The sequence below is a fragment of the Trichoderma atroviride genome, chromosome 4, assembly GCF_020647795.1.
Source record: "Trichoderma atroviride chromosome 4, complete sequence".
NCBI lineage: Eukaryota > Fungi > Ascomycota > Sordariomycetes > Hypocreales > Hypocreaceae > Trichoderma > Trichoderma atroviride.
In genome coordinates this window covers 4,363,334-4,379,780 of record NC_089403.1, presented here as the reverse complement: position 1 = coordinate 4,379,780, position 16,447 = coordinate 4,363,334, and the positions used below count along the sequence as shown (strand labels likewise).

Genomic DNA, 16,447 nt, shown 5'->3' with positions numbered 1-16,447 from the left:
GGAGCGTGCTAATAGCATGAACAGGGTGTTCAAGGTCGCCATTTCTCTTTAACTCACTACTTCCCTTGGATGGCAGAAAGATTTGGCCTCTCAGATCAAGACAGGTTCACGATGCTTTCTGGAATTGCCCACGACCCAATCCAGGTGAGTCACCACTCGGTCTATTGTATCTATAGTCATAAAAATCTAACGACACACCTTGTATAGAGAGATATCTTCACACCACTTTTTCTTGGAGCCAAAATTATCATCCCACCGGTAGATGCGATTGCTTACGAGCTCCTGGCCGAATGGATGAAGGAGAACAGTGTAACTGTTACCCACCTGACCCCCGCGATGGGCCAGATTCTTGTTGGAGGCGCTACCGCTCAGATCCCCTCTCTTCGAAATGCCTTCTTTGTGGGCGATTTATTAACGAAGAAGGACGTGAACAAGCTGCGCAATCTTGCGCCCAACACCAGTGTCATCAATCTTTATGGATCGACAGAATCACAACGGGCGGTATCCTACTTTGAGATTCCAAGCAGGGCACGGGAGCCCCTAATCCTGGATACCTTGCCAGATATCATCCCGGTTGGCCAGGGCATGCAGAATGTTCAGCTATTGGTCGTAGATCGCGACGATCGGTCTCGACTGTGCCAAGTTGGCGAGCAAGGAGAGCTCTTCATTCGAGCAGCCGGTCTTTCAGAGGGATACCTGGGAGATGACGAAAAGACCGCGTCTCTAAACAGCTCCAAGTTCCTTCTCAACTGGTTTGTCGACCCGACCATCTGGGCTCAGCAGGAAAATGGTACGAGTGCCGCCGAGGCTTACAAGCCATGGGGCTACAAGGGACCGCGAGATCGCCTGTACAGAACCGGTGACCTTGGCCGGCGCCGTGAAGATGGAAGTGTAGAGTGCACAGGAAGAATTGATTCTCAGGTCAAGATCCGCGGTTTCCGCATCGAGCTGGGAGAAATCGATACACATCTTTCACAGCATCCCTTTGTTCGCGAAAACGTCACTCTAGTCCGGAGAGACAAGGACGAAGAGCATACACTCGTCACATATTTTGTCCCGGAGACAAAGCGCTGGTTCCAGCACGTTCAAAAGGAAAGTGGTCAACTGGAGCCGGAGTCACAAGATGAGTCGATGGGTCAAATGCTTCGAAAGTTCAAGTCGCTTTCTGAAGACTGCAAGAAGTATCTCGCTACCAAGGTCCCCAAATATGCCGTTCCTAGCCTCTTTATTCCTCTGGCTCGGATGCCATTGAGTAAGTCTTTTCCTCTCTCTTCTTTTCAATCAATAAAGATGCTTTAATCCGTGACTAACAGTACAACTTTTCAAAGATCCTAATGGAAAGATTGATAGACCTGCACTTCCGTTCCCTGACGCTGCGGATCTCAGCTTCCTAGCGAAGCGACGAGCCTCGTCCGTATCTGTCAACTTGACACCTACGCAGACTCGCCTAGCTTTAATCTGGGCATCTGTGCTTCCAAACACCTCAGCAAGAATGTTTAGACCGAGCTCCAACTTTTTTGAAGAAGGAGGACATTCTATTCTTGCACAGCAAATGTTTTTCAGCCTTACCAAGGAATGGAAGGACATCAACCTGCCGATCAAGGTGATATTCCAATCTCAGACTCTCGAGGCTCTTGCTGCAGAGATCGACCGTGCTCAGGATCCCATCGGCCTGCGCCTGGATGCCATGCCCCTTGATGGAGACAAGAATGTCGAGGACGAGGCGTATGCCACCGACGCAAGAGACCTCACAAACAAAATCCCCAAGTCTATTCCCACAGCAGGTGCAGTCACCTCACCTCGTGTTCTTCTAACCGGCGCCACTGGTTTCCTAGGCTCATATATTGTGCGCGAGCTCCTTGAGGGCCCTACCAAGGCCAATGTCATCGCTCTCGTACGAGCCAAGGATCAGGCAGATGGTCTCGTTCGACTGGAAAAGGTAATGAAGGCCTATGGCTTATGGTCTCAGGAGTGGGTTACTTCTTCCAGGCTTGAAGTCGTGGTTGGAGATTTTGGCAGGCCGCAGCTTGGCCTTTCCCAGGACATTTGGGCTCGCCTTTCCACAGAAGTCGATGCTATCATCCACAACGGCGCCCAGGTCAACTGGATGTTGCCATACTCAAGTCTTCGATCAGCCAACGTGCTTAGCACACTGGCCTGCATTCAGCTTTGCGCCACGGGAAAGGCCAAGAGGCTGGCATTTGTCAGCTCAACCTCGACACTGGATAATGACCATTACGTGGAGATCTCCAAGAAGGCCGGTGCCGTAATGGAAGCAGACGACCTTGAGGGAAGCCGCAAGGGCCTTGCCACCGGATACGGACAGTCCAAGTGGGCAAGTGAGCTTCTGGTTCGTGAGGCCGGCCTTCGTGGCCTGGCTGGTGCCGTCATCCGTCCTGGTTATATCACGGCCGATCCAGCATCCGGAATTTCCGTTACAGACGACTTCCTCGTTCGACTATGGAAGGGATCATTGCAAGTCGGTGGACGCCCAGACATTACCAATACGCTCAACGCCGTGCCAGTCACGCAGGTCAGCCGTATCGTGGTGTCATCTGCGTTCCATCTCTCTACGGCGACCGGACAGTCTATAGCTGTGGCCCAAGTCACCAGCCACCCGCGTTTGACGCTCAACGACTGGATTGGCGCCCTGGAGGTCTATGGCTATGAGGCCCCCATTATGCCGTACCCAGAGTGGTCCGCAAGGATCAAGGAGTATGTCAGCGACGATACCAAGGAGGAGCCTCACGCTCTGCTGCCCCTCTTCCACTTTGTCGTTGGAGACTTGCCCGGCAACTCCATTGCGCCAGAGCTGGATGACGCCAATGCCCTGGCGGCGTTGAAGCTCTACGAAGAGGAGTCAAATGTCTCTCATGCTGTGGATGTTGAGTCGCTCGGCACGTATTTGGCGTATCTAGTTGCTATTGGATTTCTACCTCCCCCAACTGGGGGCGGCAAGACTGCATTGCCAAAGCTAGACTTGGCTGCGTCGCAGATCTCAGCTGCCAGTAGCTTTGGAGGCAGATCTGCCAAGCCGTAAAGGTAACTCGGAAACTGAAAAAAAAAAAAAAAAGAAGAAAAAGAAGAAAGGAAGAAAATACCAGTGTAGGGACAAAAGCATTGTATAACATTTTTGGAGATTGCTATAGAGCAAGAATCCGTGGTGAAGGCATCTTTAATAATTGAGGTATCTTCATGACCAAAACGTCTTCTGTATTGGAAGGTTTGCGCATCTAAAACAATACATGAGGCTAAAATTTTCCCTGTGTCTGTGATAGGTCTTGTGTTTGTTTATCATCAAGACACCCGCAGTGCTTTTGGTGTAAGTGGCCAAGATGTGGTTTTGGTATATCGATAATGCAGTTTCTAGTCGACAGTTCTTACATCATGATAATGACTTGAATCCATTGGGCCCACCCAGATTCGATGCTGAAAATTTTTAATGAAATGTACATTCTCCTCGTATCATTATTATCGGGTTTACAGCTAAGAACTGAATATTCCAGGTTATTCTGAGACGCTTGTTGCATAGGTACTGCCTTCAAAATGTTCTTATCCAGCAACTGATATCGCTTAATTCCCGGCTAAATCTCCAATCTTACGTCACACCTCCCAAAACGACGCCCACAAGCAGCACTCAGCGCGGCATCGGCAAAAGTGAGCCTCCGGGTCTCGGGTTTTCATTGGCCCATGTCGCTCTGGCAGCGCCAGCAGCAGCAGCTCAGGAAAAAAAGTGGGCAGAGCCAGAGCAGAGCAGAGCAGCCTTGCCCGGCGCCTCTGCGCTTCTGCCGGTTCTCCTCGTCGTGGGCCAATTTGCTCCTCCTCCAACGCTTCTGGCGCATGACACAAGCCTCGAAGTCTGCTGTGCGAGGCCCATCTCTATGACGCCGCCTCCTGTGCGCTAGACGACGAACCAGCCGCTGCCACGAATACATCTGCTCCGCCAGACTCTCGCCTCGTCGAATCTCGTGCTCGCCGTCGGCCTTCTCTTTCCTACGCAGCTCTGCCCTCGTCAGCGGCCGGCCGGGCTCGGAATCTGCTCATCATGGCGTCGCAGCAGGTGCTCTTCGCCGAGACCATCGCCGGCATGAAGAAGGCCTTCAAACGGAGGGCTTATGGTGAGCTCCCTGCAGACGTTTGACGCTCGTTGCCGGCTGAATCACGCTAACCCGGTCGCCTCACCCACAGAATCCGATTCTGACTCCGAGATCGAAAGCTTCACCAACCGCGGCAACAAACTTAAGAAGAGGGCGCGTTTCGCACACAAGGGCCAATTGATGCCCACGGCAGGACCCGGCGCTTACAAAGAGGTACCACCTACTGAGTCTCAGCTGGGCGAGGCGCGATGGCTAATCTGACACAGGCCGTGGATTACGCCGGTGTGCGAAGGTCCATCATCCATCGCAATTCTCCCTTGGTCGACGACGACGGCTACGAATTCGATAGCGACGATGACGACGCCCGCGTCGAAGAGGCCATACTCTCAGCCGCCGAGCTGGATCCGTATGCAAACATTCGCCTAGAACGTATGATTCGCGAAAAATCCGCTGGGACAGGGCCGCGCTAACTTTGACAGACATCCTTGCGCCGCTTACTGCCTCAACCGACCTGCCAATCCACCCCGTCTTCTCCAAGCCCTTCACCTCCAATACTCTGACAGAACTAGTCAAGCAGAGTTCTCGCATAATGCAAAAGGAAAACCGGTCGCTATGGCAGGTTCGACACTTGTGGACCTCTCTGTGTGGTGACTCCACTTGGGTGCCGTGTTCAACCATGGTCGGCACGAACGATATCGATTTTTATATTGAAAAAAGCACTGCTCGCCAGTCTCAAGATTCCACAAAGATGGGCGAGGAGGCGTCTTCACCTGCCAATCTAAATGGCGAGACCAGCAAAACCGATACCTCTGGAGTTCGGGCGACAAACGAATCAAAAGCATCGAGTGAACACGGCGCTGCCATCTCGGCAGACGCCGATATGCCCATGGACGATGCTAATGCACCAGAGAAGAGGAAGACACCTCCCAGGCAAGATGTGGATATGATGGAAACAGACGACGGAGCTTCCAAAGAACAACCTAGAGCAATGGACGTGAAGAAGGAAAATGGTAAAGACGCAGCCAATGGAGATGCAGCGAAACTTACAAATGGCGGAGAGTCATCGACTGAAACTGCGAGTCAAGGTCGTAAGAAGGGAAGCCGTCTGCCCAGCGAAGACGTGCATATGCAAGATGGTGGTGAAGCAGCAAACGAAGCCTCCCATAATGGCGTCGAGGCCAACCAGTCCTATATCCACCCAATGTTCATACCTCCCCCAAATGCCGCGCTCGACCGAAACCTTGGCTTACCCGACAACGAAGCCGAAGACATGAGGAAGCTTTTATCCCTATACGTGCAGAAGCAAGAAGAGGTCTGTCGAGGAGCTGCCAGGCTTCACCTGGGCTTGCTAAGAGCTCAAAGGCTTCGCAAAGACGTGCTGCATTGGTCGAAAGCAGAGGCACACTCTGGACCAAACCGAGACATGTCAGATGGCGAAGACTGGTACGACAAGGAAGAATGGGGCCTGACAGAGGACCTCAAGAAGGGCCAAGACGAGGAAGAGGAAGATACTGCCACTACAGGGAAGAAGACGAGAAACAGGCGATAAACATGTCACTATGGGCGGCGTTTTTCAAGGCGTTTATGGGGGGAAGGGAAGGGGTAATACTACCAAACCAGCCACAAACCGTGGATGAGCTGATGATGACGATTTCTATATTGTGAGGGACCCCAAATGGATTTATAGATACCACATACTGGCCCAGTGTACCGACTGGATGAATATAGGGCCTCGTCCTCGATGCTGGGAGCGCGGGAGAGGGGCGAAGGGCAATGGACTTTTTGTTGGATGCTTGGGCACGCGAGCTATTTTTGTTTTCCTATTCTGCTATTATTCAGCCAGTCTCATACATACATACCTGTAGCCCGTGTATTTTCTAGGATTAGCGGCTGCATTCCCCTTGGCTTTCTTCTAGGTTAGTTCTTATACGGAGTAGCGGGATTCTCCTGATGGATTTTTTTTTCTTAGCCAGCCCTATCATTTTCCCGTTGGCAGACGCGGCTGTTGTCGGGGGCTTAGTTGGAGTTGACAATTTGCTTGTGACAGACGCCAATTTTGTTGAGGCCCCATCTAAGAGACCACGCATGAACCAATCCCCGCATCCGAAGGGCTCAAACAGCTGCCAGCCATTCCGAGCAGGGCAATGACGCTATGAGCTTGCAGCTTTCTAATTCTCTGGGATTGGATGGATGCGGAATTCGGAGCAATAGACGCCACGTTTCCTTCTTGTCTCGCCTGTAACTGAGTACGGCTTTCTAACGTCTTTTTCTTTCTGCTTTCCTTTTTTTCCCCCTTCTCCACGTGTGGTTGTTTACTTTCCCAAAGCTACCTACACACCCAAACTCGCAATGGCGTCATCATTCAGCATCACAGACCTGGTCGACTATGTCGATCTGGACAAGAAGAGTCTGTTGAGTACGTGAACAAAGCTTTTCTGGAGGGTGAATGAATGTGTCTAATACGATGATTCGCGCATCAAAATAGTCTCAGCAGGGTCAATCATTTTTAATCCGCTGTTCTGGAAGTAAGAGGCGACACCCGTCCCAGTCCTCTTTCACATGCAATTGAATTGAGCTTTTGTTTACTGACGCATTCTGTCTGCAGCATTGTTGCCCGTCAAGGTTCGAAATAAATCTCTCGCAATCGGTGAATCGCATAAACAAAAACTGACAATCATGAACCAATTCCCACAGAGTATCATAACAAGATCCTCACACGGCTATTTGGCGGTAACAACTACACCGCCTGCTATGCGCTCGCAATCACAATCTTCTCGCTCGGCCTCGTCCGCGACTCGCTGTTCAAGGCCGCCCTGGAGGACCAGCCGTCGCACCCGCTGCTGACGACGCTCTTCTCGCAAGTAGCCGGATACGCGCTCTTCGCCTCGGGCATGGTCCTCGTCGTCTCGTCGACGTGGCGGCTGGGCATCACGGGAACGTTCCTGGGCGACTACTGCGGCATCCTGATGGACGAGATGGTGACGGGCTTTCCCTTCAACGTGACCTCGGCGCCGATGTACTGGGGCTCGACGATGAGCTTTCTAGGCACTTCGCTTGCGTACGGAAAGCCGGCTGGTATTGCCTTGACGCTTCTTGTGCTGGTTGTGTATGTCGTTGCGCTGCGATATGAGGATCCGTTTACGGCTGGGATTTATGCCAAGCGTGAGCGCGAGCGGGCTGCGGCCAAGGAGGGCAAGAAGCAGAAATGATTTTTGGGTACTGTTCGGATCCAGATTTGACTGCCGGTGTATTCAATTGTACGAGTAGTATTGGAGTGTTGAGCGTTGCGTCGTATTAGAGAGGGGGGGGCTAGGACAGGACCGAGGAGAGCAGATTTCTCGGCGGTGGCATCTGACATTTTAGCATGGCGTTTTGGGCAACTACCGAGAGAAGAGGAAACCAAAACAAGTCTTTCAACAGACTCAAATGCAGTTTGTTAGAGGAGGATAAGGGGGAGTTTTATCATTTACATGGAGAAAAAAGATTGGGAATTCCACATATACCACTGGATGGATGGGCCGTCAAGGCCAAGGCTTGAGGGACAAATCATATTCCAAGGCATGTTTTTTATAGCTTGATGAACTTGAACGTTTTATACTGGCATAAAAGTTTTTAATTCAATTAGCCATGACTTTGATGTTTGAGGCTGTAATAGATGGGCATGAATTGGCAGGACGGACCCGAGAGTCGTATTCCGAACCGAACACCGGGATAAGCCCGACGAGCTTTCTTCACCACTGACAGAATTTGAGTTATTATTCAATGTAGCACCGGCTATAGTGTCCTTTAATAGCACTGCATACTTCTTTTGCAAGCATTCACGCATTTTCGTTTACCGTGATTGACAATGGCTGTGATGATGTAACGATCGCTAAATAGTAGCATCTCGGCTTAGCGAACAGCCGGCCAGGCGCGGGTGCCAGCCAAGTCTGGGGAACCGAGACGCCAAAAAGTGCAAAGCCCATCTGACCTGCACCGCCAGAAGAGAATCAAGCTAAGAGGACCCGGATGGCCTCCACCCGCAAAATAGAGCAGATAAACCTTCCGGGGAAACCCGGTGTAAGAGGAGGCGGGGGGCCAAAATTGGGTTCAGGTGGTATATTTTCGTTTTAGCAGGGGCTTGCAAGCGTTTGCATCGTTTATACGGAGGATATGCGTCATGATTGAGGCATTGGTGCCTTTGGTCCGTGATTCTATGTAGAATGGCTCAGCACCGTTTACGAGAATTCGAGAATTCGAGAATTATTGGGCTGCTCAGCTTCAACAGCTGTCCTACTTGCATCCTGTGTAATGAGACATTGACAGCTCGTCGGCTGCAGCACGAAAAAGAGATAAGCTCTTGGCTAGCCTTTTGGTGCTTGGCAGGGCGTTCGTTTTCCGGACCATTTCATGTGATTCACGGGCTGAAGCCACTTTGCCAGCATTCCTTGCGTCGCCGAGGCGGATCACACCGGCCGGGAGCATTTCCATCCACCGTGCACGACAAGTCTTGCATTCTCGGGACTTGGGGTCCAGATATACATGCATCCTCACGAAGACGAAAGAAAAGAGAATATCGGATGAATTTATCCATCAAAGGTGTCTTGGGTGTTTTACTAAACCAGAACTCGGGCCGCGCACCGGATCCAGGTCTATCCGGGCAGAGTCGGGGGGGCTTAGAGAACCGATGCCGTAACTGATTCTGTGGCCCTTCCCGAACGGACGGACCTCCTTAGAATTCGTTCTGCTAGTTTCACGAAACTTCTTATAGATCGCCACACGTCTCTCTCAAATCTCACTTCTCTCCACATCCAGGCTTTTCAAACAGAACAAGGCCAAGAAGAAGAAGAAACGGGAAATCAAAATCGGTTTCATGAGGACATGTCTAGGCCACATCCAGCAAACAGCACAAACACGAGCCATCTGTCCCTATCCGGCCAACTTTTGACCTCCGAAAACGCCAAGTCAGCTCAGCCGGGCTCCACTTCTGTCCTTCGAAGAAAAAACTTCCAGGGAGGTTGTTTGAGGCAGTGACCTCTGGATAAAAAGAATTTCAATTCCGTCGACTCCGAATCCTGCATCTCGTATCTCTTGTTTGCCTGTTTTCCTCTGGGGTTATGCTGGGACGCTGCATTGGCGCTGCGCGACTCCGTCACCGCTGTCGTTTGGCTGTCTGATTCATAGGCCAAGACAAGTGGAAAGGCGTTTGTTTCAAGGGAAGAAAAAAAAAAGAAAAATTGAGCTTCAAAGGGCGCGTCAGCTGAAAATTGGTCGAAATATTTGGTGCTGCTTTTTTTTTTTTGCATTTTTTTTTAAATCTGTTTTTTTCGGTCTACTCTGACAGTAGCGAAACACCAACCTGCAGCCACAAGTAAGAGCCATGGACAGGATATCAAACACTCCAGGCGGCGACGCCAGTGCCGCAGACGACTCAATTGGCGCTCAAGCATCGCCGCCAGCAGTTTCGTTCCAAGGAAAGAACGCCGACAGCAAAGATCAGAGCGCGCACATCGCCGCAGGCATCATGCTTGCGTCGGTTGGCGACGACCAGGATCGCAACTCTGTCACGACATCAAACGGGCGGGGTTCGAGGACAGGGGACGGGACGCGGCTCGCGAGGCTGAAGCATGTCTTGATCACGTTTGGCAGGTTCGTGGGGCCTGGGTTCATGGTGTCTGTTGCGTACAGTAAGTTTCATCTCTGGGGAGAGTCATGGGTGACTCAGACTTCCCCTACGATATATCCCCTGATATGAGAACTGCAAGTTGATTTGCTGACTTTGATTCTTATAGTCGATCCTGGAAACTACTCCACCGACATCGCTGCGGGCTCCTCCTACCGCTTCAAGCTCCTGTTCGTCGTCCTGCTGAGCAATCTCTTTGCCATCCTCCTACAGAGCCTCGCCATTCAGCTTGGTACTGTCACTGGTCTGGATCTCGCAGAGGCATGTCGCGCCTATCTGCCGCGATGGCTCAACTACTTCCTCTACGCGCTGGCAGAAGTGGCCATCATCGCTACTGACATTGCCGAGGTATGAAATATTGAATAATCCATTCGTAAATCCTGGGCACTCATATGCTGACACTCCTCCTCTAGGTCATTGGAACGGCCATTGCGCTGAACCTCCTTATCCCCAAACTTCCTCTTGTTGCGGGCTGCGCCCTCTCCATCCTCGACGTCATGGCCATCCTCATCTTTTACCGCCCAGACGGCTCCATGAAAGGCCTCCGCATCTTTGAGTTCTTCGTCCTCTTCTTGGTCATGGGCGTCGTCGTCTGCTTTTGCATCCAGCTCTCGCTGATCAAGCACACCAGCGTCGGGGAGGTCTTCAAGGGCTATCTCCCCTCCAGCGCCATTGTCCAATCCAATGGCTTGTACCAGGCCTGCGGCATTCTCGGGGCCACTGTGATGCCCCACAGCTTATACCTTGGGTCGGGCATCGTCAAGCCCCGGCTGAGGGACTATGATGCGAGACACGGCCTCATGCCCCAGGATCCCGTGTCGGCAGCGTCGTCGACCATTGATGAGAGCTACGATAAGGTCGTGTACATTCCGTCTCTCGCAGCGATCAAGCACTCGCTCAAATATTCCATTGCCGAGCTCTCGCTGTCGCTCTTCACCTTTGCGCTCTTTGTAAACTCGGCCATCCTCATCGTTGCTGGCGCCTCACTATACGGGAATCCCGACGCCCTCACCGCAGACATTTTCGGCATTCATCGTCTGCTCTCCAACAGCATCTCGTCTGGGGCCGGAACCATCTTTGCCCTGGCTCTCTTACTCTCGGGTATTTCAGCCGGCATCGTGTGCACCATTGCGGGCCAGATGGTCAGCGAGGGCGCTCTGCGATGGAAGATGAAGCCTTGGCTGCGACGCCTCATGACGAGGTCCATCAGCATCACCCCTTCCATCATCATCGCCGGAGCAGTTGGACAGGTGGGCCTGGACAAGGCCCTCAACGCCTCGCAGGTGGTTCTCAGCACGGTGCTGCCCTTTGTCACATTCCCGCTCATCTACTTCACTGCGCGATCCCGGTACATGACAGTGCAGCCGGGCCGAGCTCGGCTTCAATTTGAATCAAGGGGAGAAGACGGAGAGGCGGTTCGCGAGCCAGGGATAGACATGTCCAACGGCTGGATTCTCATTATTGTGAGCGCCCTTGTTTGGCTACTGATTGCGGTAATGAATGTCGCAAATTTGGTATTGTTGGGGCTGGGCAATTCATAGTGAATTCGCCCGCAGCTGACGTTTAATTTTCTTTTCTCTTCATTTTCTTCGTCTTTGTCCTTTGAGAGCACATTCCATAGCGAGTTAGAGCTAGACCACGATGCTGCGAGAGCTCAATAGCTCTTGGCAAGATACTTTGTTTATATAGCAAGCAGATGACCTGTATTTACGGATGAGAACATGGCGTGATGGAGGAGGGCTGTCAGCATTCATCGGCGTATAGTAGATATATATATATATATATTGAGAGACTGTTTGACTGTTACTCGTACATTACTCGTGAATACAATATATATATCAATAGCTGATCTCGCCATGATGTGAATAAACTGAGCTAGAAAAGTACCTGCATATTCAGTTAATGCTGACCGCTATCGCCGCCATCACAGCTACTCCGGGCACCGCTATCGCAGCTACTGGAGACTTTGCCTTCCAAATCAAGACATTGATCCGCTGCGAAATTGCAGAATTATGGAAACACGAGCCAGACTACAGTTTAGAATCGGCCGACACAAAGACTACAGTACAAAGAAAAAAGACCCCCTAAAAAAAAGCGACGTCACTTATGCCCCCACCGCGCCTATGGCGAAACAGCAGCAGCCCCGCGTTTGTCCAAAGCGAGCCCAGCAAAAGGGTCGCTTTCTGCATCTCCGTGCTACCAAAAGACGCAGCAACAACGACAGACTGTCTTTCAGCTTGTGCCCGTCTTTGTGGCGATTGAGGCAGTAGATTTTGGATATCACGACGAATCAAGAGGCGCTGTTTGATTGCATTGCGCGAGATATCAGGCGCTGGGAAAGCTTGTCGTCTTTCAGCTGAGCTTCTTTGCGAACGTGGCGCTCAAGATTGGAGCTATCGAGGCTGAGTTGCGAAGCTTGTTCAGCCTCGTACACCGTATTCTCGATCGGCAGAACATTCCTTCTAGAAGCAAAATCTTCACCTCCAAGGCACGGCCAGCGACGAACTTGCCCATCCCTACCTGCGCGGCCAACTGAGCTTCATCTCTGCCGCCCAGCATGTTCCAGCCAGTACGATATACACCTATATCCGCTACGAGAGCTCTCCCTCGCTCTGCTCCTTCAGCCTTTCCAAGATGCTCTGCTAATGCCCCATTTCCAGAAGAAGCCCTACTCCGCCGTCACGGTCACCATCGAGACGCTCACGTCCGAGGCCTACCAAGAGGACGACGTCGGCGGCATCCCCGACCTCGTCGAAGTCATCACCATCCAGGCCTCTGGCCCCACCGAGGCCGCGCGCGCCATCCGCAAGAAGCTCAAGTACGGCAACGTGCACCGCCAGATCCGCGCCCTGGTCCTGCTCGACGGCCTGATCCAGAATGCCGGCCCGCGCTTCCAGCGAACCTTTGCGGACGAGCCCCTGCTGGAGCGCCTACGAGTCTGCGGCACGTCTGACCTGTCCGACCCGGAGGTGAGGAAGAAGTGCAGGGAGCTGTTCAGCAGCTGGTCCCAGTACTCGAGCACGCCTGGTCTGGAGAGGATCGCTCGACTGCACAAGGAGCTGCCGAAGCGCAAGGTTGGCGTCACGCAGGAGAGGTCAAAGGTGTTGAAGGAGACGGAGAACCCCTTTGGCGACGAAGAGGACGACGAGCCGACTTCGCCCAAGCCTTCCCACGCCGCTGGACCGTCGTCGTCGTCCCATAACCGTTCGGCGCATAGCCGCGAAGGATCGGCAGTCAACTCGCTCAAACACCAACAGGCGTCCTCGCTGTCCCTGTCCAGCGGCGGATCCATATTCGGCAGCAGCTCTTCTAGCTCCGACAAGAAGAAGAAGAGCAGCAGCGGCAAGTCCAAGGGCAAGAAGAAGCCGTTTAATCTAGAAGCAGAAAAGGAGCAGATGAAGTCTGTCATCGCCGAGTCGTCGCTAGCAGCTACAAACCTGGGCAACGTGCTGCAGACCATTAACCGTGAGAAGGAGCGAATTTCTGAAAATAACCTGGCTGTGGAGAGATTTGAATCCTGCAAGCTGCTCCGTAGGAAGGTGTTGCGCTACGTATGTCACCAGATATTCACTTTCAAAAATATGTCATTCCTGCTGGAGAGAGGAGTATACTATTTAAATTGTCTGCTTGCTAACCACCCGTGGATACTAGATTCATCATGTCGATCACGAACAGTGGCTTGGCCCTCTCCTCCATGCCAACGATGAATTGGTTCACGCTCTCATGACATTTGAGCAGCTAGACCAGTCTGTCGACGCTGACAGTGACTCTGACGACGAACTCGCCGAACAAGCTCACTTATACCGAAGTAAGAACTGATTTCTCACCTAACCTAACATATTTTTCCCTTCATTTCATCCTCTCTGGACTGATCTAACCGACTTCATTCGTAAAACAGTGGCCGCCTTGAAAGGAAAAGAAGAACAGGCCGCCAAAGACGGTACCACCTCCCCAACCCGAGCCGAGCACCCTGACATCGCCGGCCTGAGCATCAACTCCTCACCAAGACAGACTCCGCCGCCCCGGCCATCTGCCAAGCCGGCCTTTTCAGCACCCCCTATTCCACCGCCGCTGCCTTCGAACCCGCGACCGGCAGTGCAGGAGAGGCAGGATTCCTACCAGTCAGAGGAAGAGGACGAAGACGATCCGTTTGCGGACAGGAACGCTATGTGAAGGATTATTTTTATCGAGGTGTCTCTTTGCGAAAGAAAGAAAAAAAAAATGTGTGCAAACTTTCATCTATTCGTCGTTCTGATATCCCCTCTGTTGCTTGGGTCCTTGTTTTTCTTCTTCTTCATCTTCTTCTTCTTCTTCTTTTCTTGGATTAATTTTCTTCTTCGTTTTCGATTTGCTCTTTGGAGAACAGATGTTGCTGGTATGAAAGTCTTATGGTTGGCGATTTGATTGAAGCGAGCAAATCGAATGATTCATGAGGTCATGATATCAGGTATTTAGATTTTGCGTGTCATTTGGGTTCAGTTGGAAATATTATGATAAATAGTTGGAAATACTACAAAAATATGCTCAACTTTTCCTCTTTAATCTCTTGTCTTTCATGAATCTGATTCACAAACTTACAGTGTTTACGAGTAATGGTAGGTCAAGATGCGTTTCCCCTGACTCAGCATTGAGTGATGGATCTACTCCTCATCCCTCTGCTTCGTGAAATACACATGGCGAACTGCTTTGGAATCAACAACTATCTTCTAAGAAGCATTGTGGTCTACTTTTGTCACGAGGGATATCTACAAGTACAACTAGATCCTTCGAGTTTCACTAAGTGTAGAATGGTATGATGGAGCCAACATCCATTGTAAGATCCCTCTACATCTCGCCCCAAAATCATCTTAGGCATGCAGACTACAAACGTCATACGCGTCCAGAGCTACAAATACGCAAATCTCATTTCGAAATCGCCCCCTTGAGAAAAAAAGCGTCAAACAGGCTTCAGGGTAGCCCCATCTACTAATGCACTCAACATGTGCTCACCAAAAACCAGCTCAAGCGATAAAAAGCTCATGTGATGCAGTATTTCTTTGACATCAATAAGTTTGCACCGAAAGTGGAACCATGTCTCCAACTCTCAATTCTCTCAGAGACCCAACTCAAACCATTCACCCCCGGCATCGAGAGTATAAAGAGAAACAAGAGGGGATCTACCCTCAAGGTGCATGCCTCTTCGCTATTTGCTAGAAAATGAGCCAATAGAAGACAAAAAGATGGCCCAATCGCGCACGAACCAACAGCCCACCTTTGTTCGGAGACTTTTTCTGATACGTAAACTTGCCATCTTAGAGAGGGGTGTCCATTTGTTTTCCTCTCTCTCTCACTGCGTGCAACACCTTTTTTCTCTTCCTCAATGGGCGGTCTAAATAGGCGCTCCCGGCGTTTGCTCAATGTACTCGGCGTTAGCCTGATCCGCCGCCGTTGGATCTTCCGATGGACTACATTCAACTAGACACAGTCAGCAGCCATGGAGCGATCCCTCATCGTGGCCGTCAGAAGACGCTAGCCAGGTGGCTAAGTGTATATCGTACAAAGAAAAGTACGAGACATCCCTGATGTCCGCTTATTTTTGGAAGTGTCACCATTAGGGCAGCTGGAAGATGGCAACGCCATGGCAGTTTGTCCTACGACTGCTGCTGCTGCTGCTGCTGCTGCTGCCTGTATTGAGTTTGGATGACAGCCGTAGGGCATATTAGGCAGCAACCTCACATGCCCGCTGCCTGTATTGAACAAAGGGCTCCATCAGCAAACAATCAAACATTGCTATTAGGGCCAGCCGAGGGGATTCCAAAAGGCAAACTGTGTACCCCATCGAGGACGAAAGTAGCTCCAATAATACGAGCCATCGTTTCAAAGACATGGGGTACCTACCTACTTGGATGGCGAGAATTGCAACAAGATCTGCCATTCGACGTTGGAAAAAGCAACGCACATCGAGTCTGCAAAGTACCGGGAATATGTGCACGATCTCTGGTAATGCCACGAGGCAAGACGGGTTTTGCCGCTGCTCTCCCCGGACGGGAGATTGAAGCTCAGGACAGAGAAGGGATCAAGCAAGTGTCATCAGCGCCTGGTAAATTGGCTGTCCCGAGTCTTCGTGCCAGACGAAGCGCTGTGAAACATGACACTGCGGTCGAACAAAGCGTCTGCTGCCACATGGTGTCGTGTGCTCTCCAGGGCAGTACCGCATCCAGGTGTCCCCTTTCTGACGTTTCCGGAAGCATGGGGGCCGCACGGAGTTGCCGGGACTCATAGCTGGCTCTGTTTGTTGGGTAACCCGAAATAGACGGTGCAAGGATGCGAGGGTAGTCAGCACTCATCATCCCATCGGGTTCCAAGCTGCTGGATGCTTAGGAAACAGAGAACGAGATGGCGTTCAAGGCACCACTGTCCCTATCTTGTGAGCGATAGAAGCTGTAGCGATTGGAACCTCTTCCTCCCCCCTCCCCCTCCCTCCCTCTTTCTGCTCCATCGACGCCATCATCCATAATGAGCGTTGATTGGGCATTCTAGTTTCATTAAGCGATCAATGCTAGCCTTTGCAGCGAATAGGTGGTGAGGATCTGTGTGTATACTTGGAACTAGGATGAAGCCACCGAATGTACGGAGTACTCCGTGCGCCTTGGACAAAATCCGGACCCAGTTGACAATAGCAACAGCTAGTCACCGGATTGGGCCTAAA

The 16,447-nt window shown here is 51.5% G+C and overlaps 5 protein-coding genes across 5 annotated transcripts; all 5 read left to right on the top strand.

Annotated features, from left to right (window-relative positions):
• Positions 1-69: 69 nt before the first annotated feature.
• Positions 70-3,040, top strand: TrAtP1_008831 (putative NRPS-like protein biosynthetic cluster; the record flags this gene model as incomplete). Its single annotated transcript, XM_066114062.1, has 3 exons — positions 70-144; positions 208-1,252; positions 1,329-3,040. The coding sequence occupies 3 exons, from the start codon at positions 70-72 to the stop codon at positions 3,038-3,040; spliced, it is 2,832 nt and encodes a 943-aa protein (XP_065970155.1).
• A 406-nt stretch (positions 3,041-3,446) lies between these two features.
• On the top strand, positions 3,447-6,304 carry TrAtP1_008830 (uncharacterized protein). Its single transcript, XM_014087052.2, has 4 exons — positions 3,447-4,118; positions 4,189-4,310; positions 4,364-4,526; positions 4,577-6,304. The coding sequence occupies exons 1-4, from the start codon at positions 4,046-4,048 to the stop codon at positions 5,644-5,646; spliced, it is 1,428 nt and encodes a 475-aa protein (XP_013942527.1). The 5' UTR covers positions 3,447-4,045; the 3' UTR covers positions 5,647-6,304.
• TrAtP1_008829 (uncharacterized protein) lies at positions 6,261-7,768 on the top strand. The gene is made up of 4 exons (XM_014087051.2): positions 6,261-6,513; positions 6,583-6,622; positions 6,703-6,719; positions 6,792-7,768. The coding sequence occupies exons 1-4, from the start codon at positions 6,447-6,449 to the stop codon at positions 7,304-7,306; spliced, it is 639 nt and encodes a 212-aa protein (XP_013942526.1). The 5' UTR covers positions 6,261-6,446; the 3' UTR covers positions 7,307-7,768.
• A 1,688-nt stretch (positions 7,769-9,456) lies between these two features.
• TrAtP1_008828 (uncharacterized protein) lies at positions 9,457-11,551 on the top strand (the record flags this gene model as incomplete). Its single annotated transcript, XM_014087301.2, has 3 exons — positions 9,457-9,763; positions 9,869-10,107; positions 10,173-11,551. 3 exons carry the CDS (start codon positions 9,457-9,459, stop codon positions 11,298-11,300), a joined length of 1,674 nt encoding a protein of 557 aa, XP_013942776.2. The 3' UTR covers positions 11,301-11,551.
• A 765-nt stretch (positions 11,552-12,316) lies between these two features.
• On the top strand, positions 12,317-13,932 carry TrAtP1_008827 (uncharacterized protein; the record flags this gene model as incomplete). Its single annotated transcript, XM_014087050.3, has 4 exons — positions 12,317-12,328; positions 12,420-13,310; positions 13,411-13,567; positions 13,658-13,932. 4 exons carry the CDS (start codon positions 12,317-12,319, stop codon positions 13,930-13,932), a joined length of 1,335 nt encoding a protein of 444 aa, XP_013942525.2.
• Between the last annotated feature and the right edge of the window lie 2,515 nt (positions 13,933-16,447).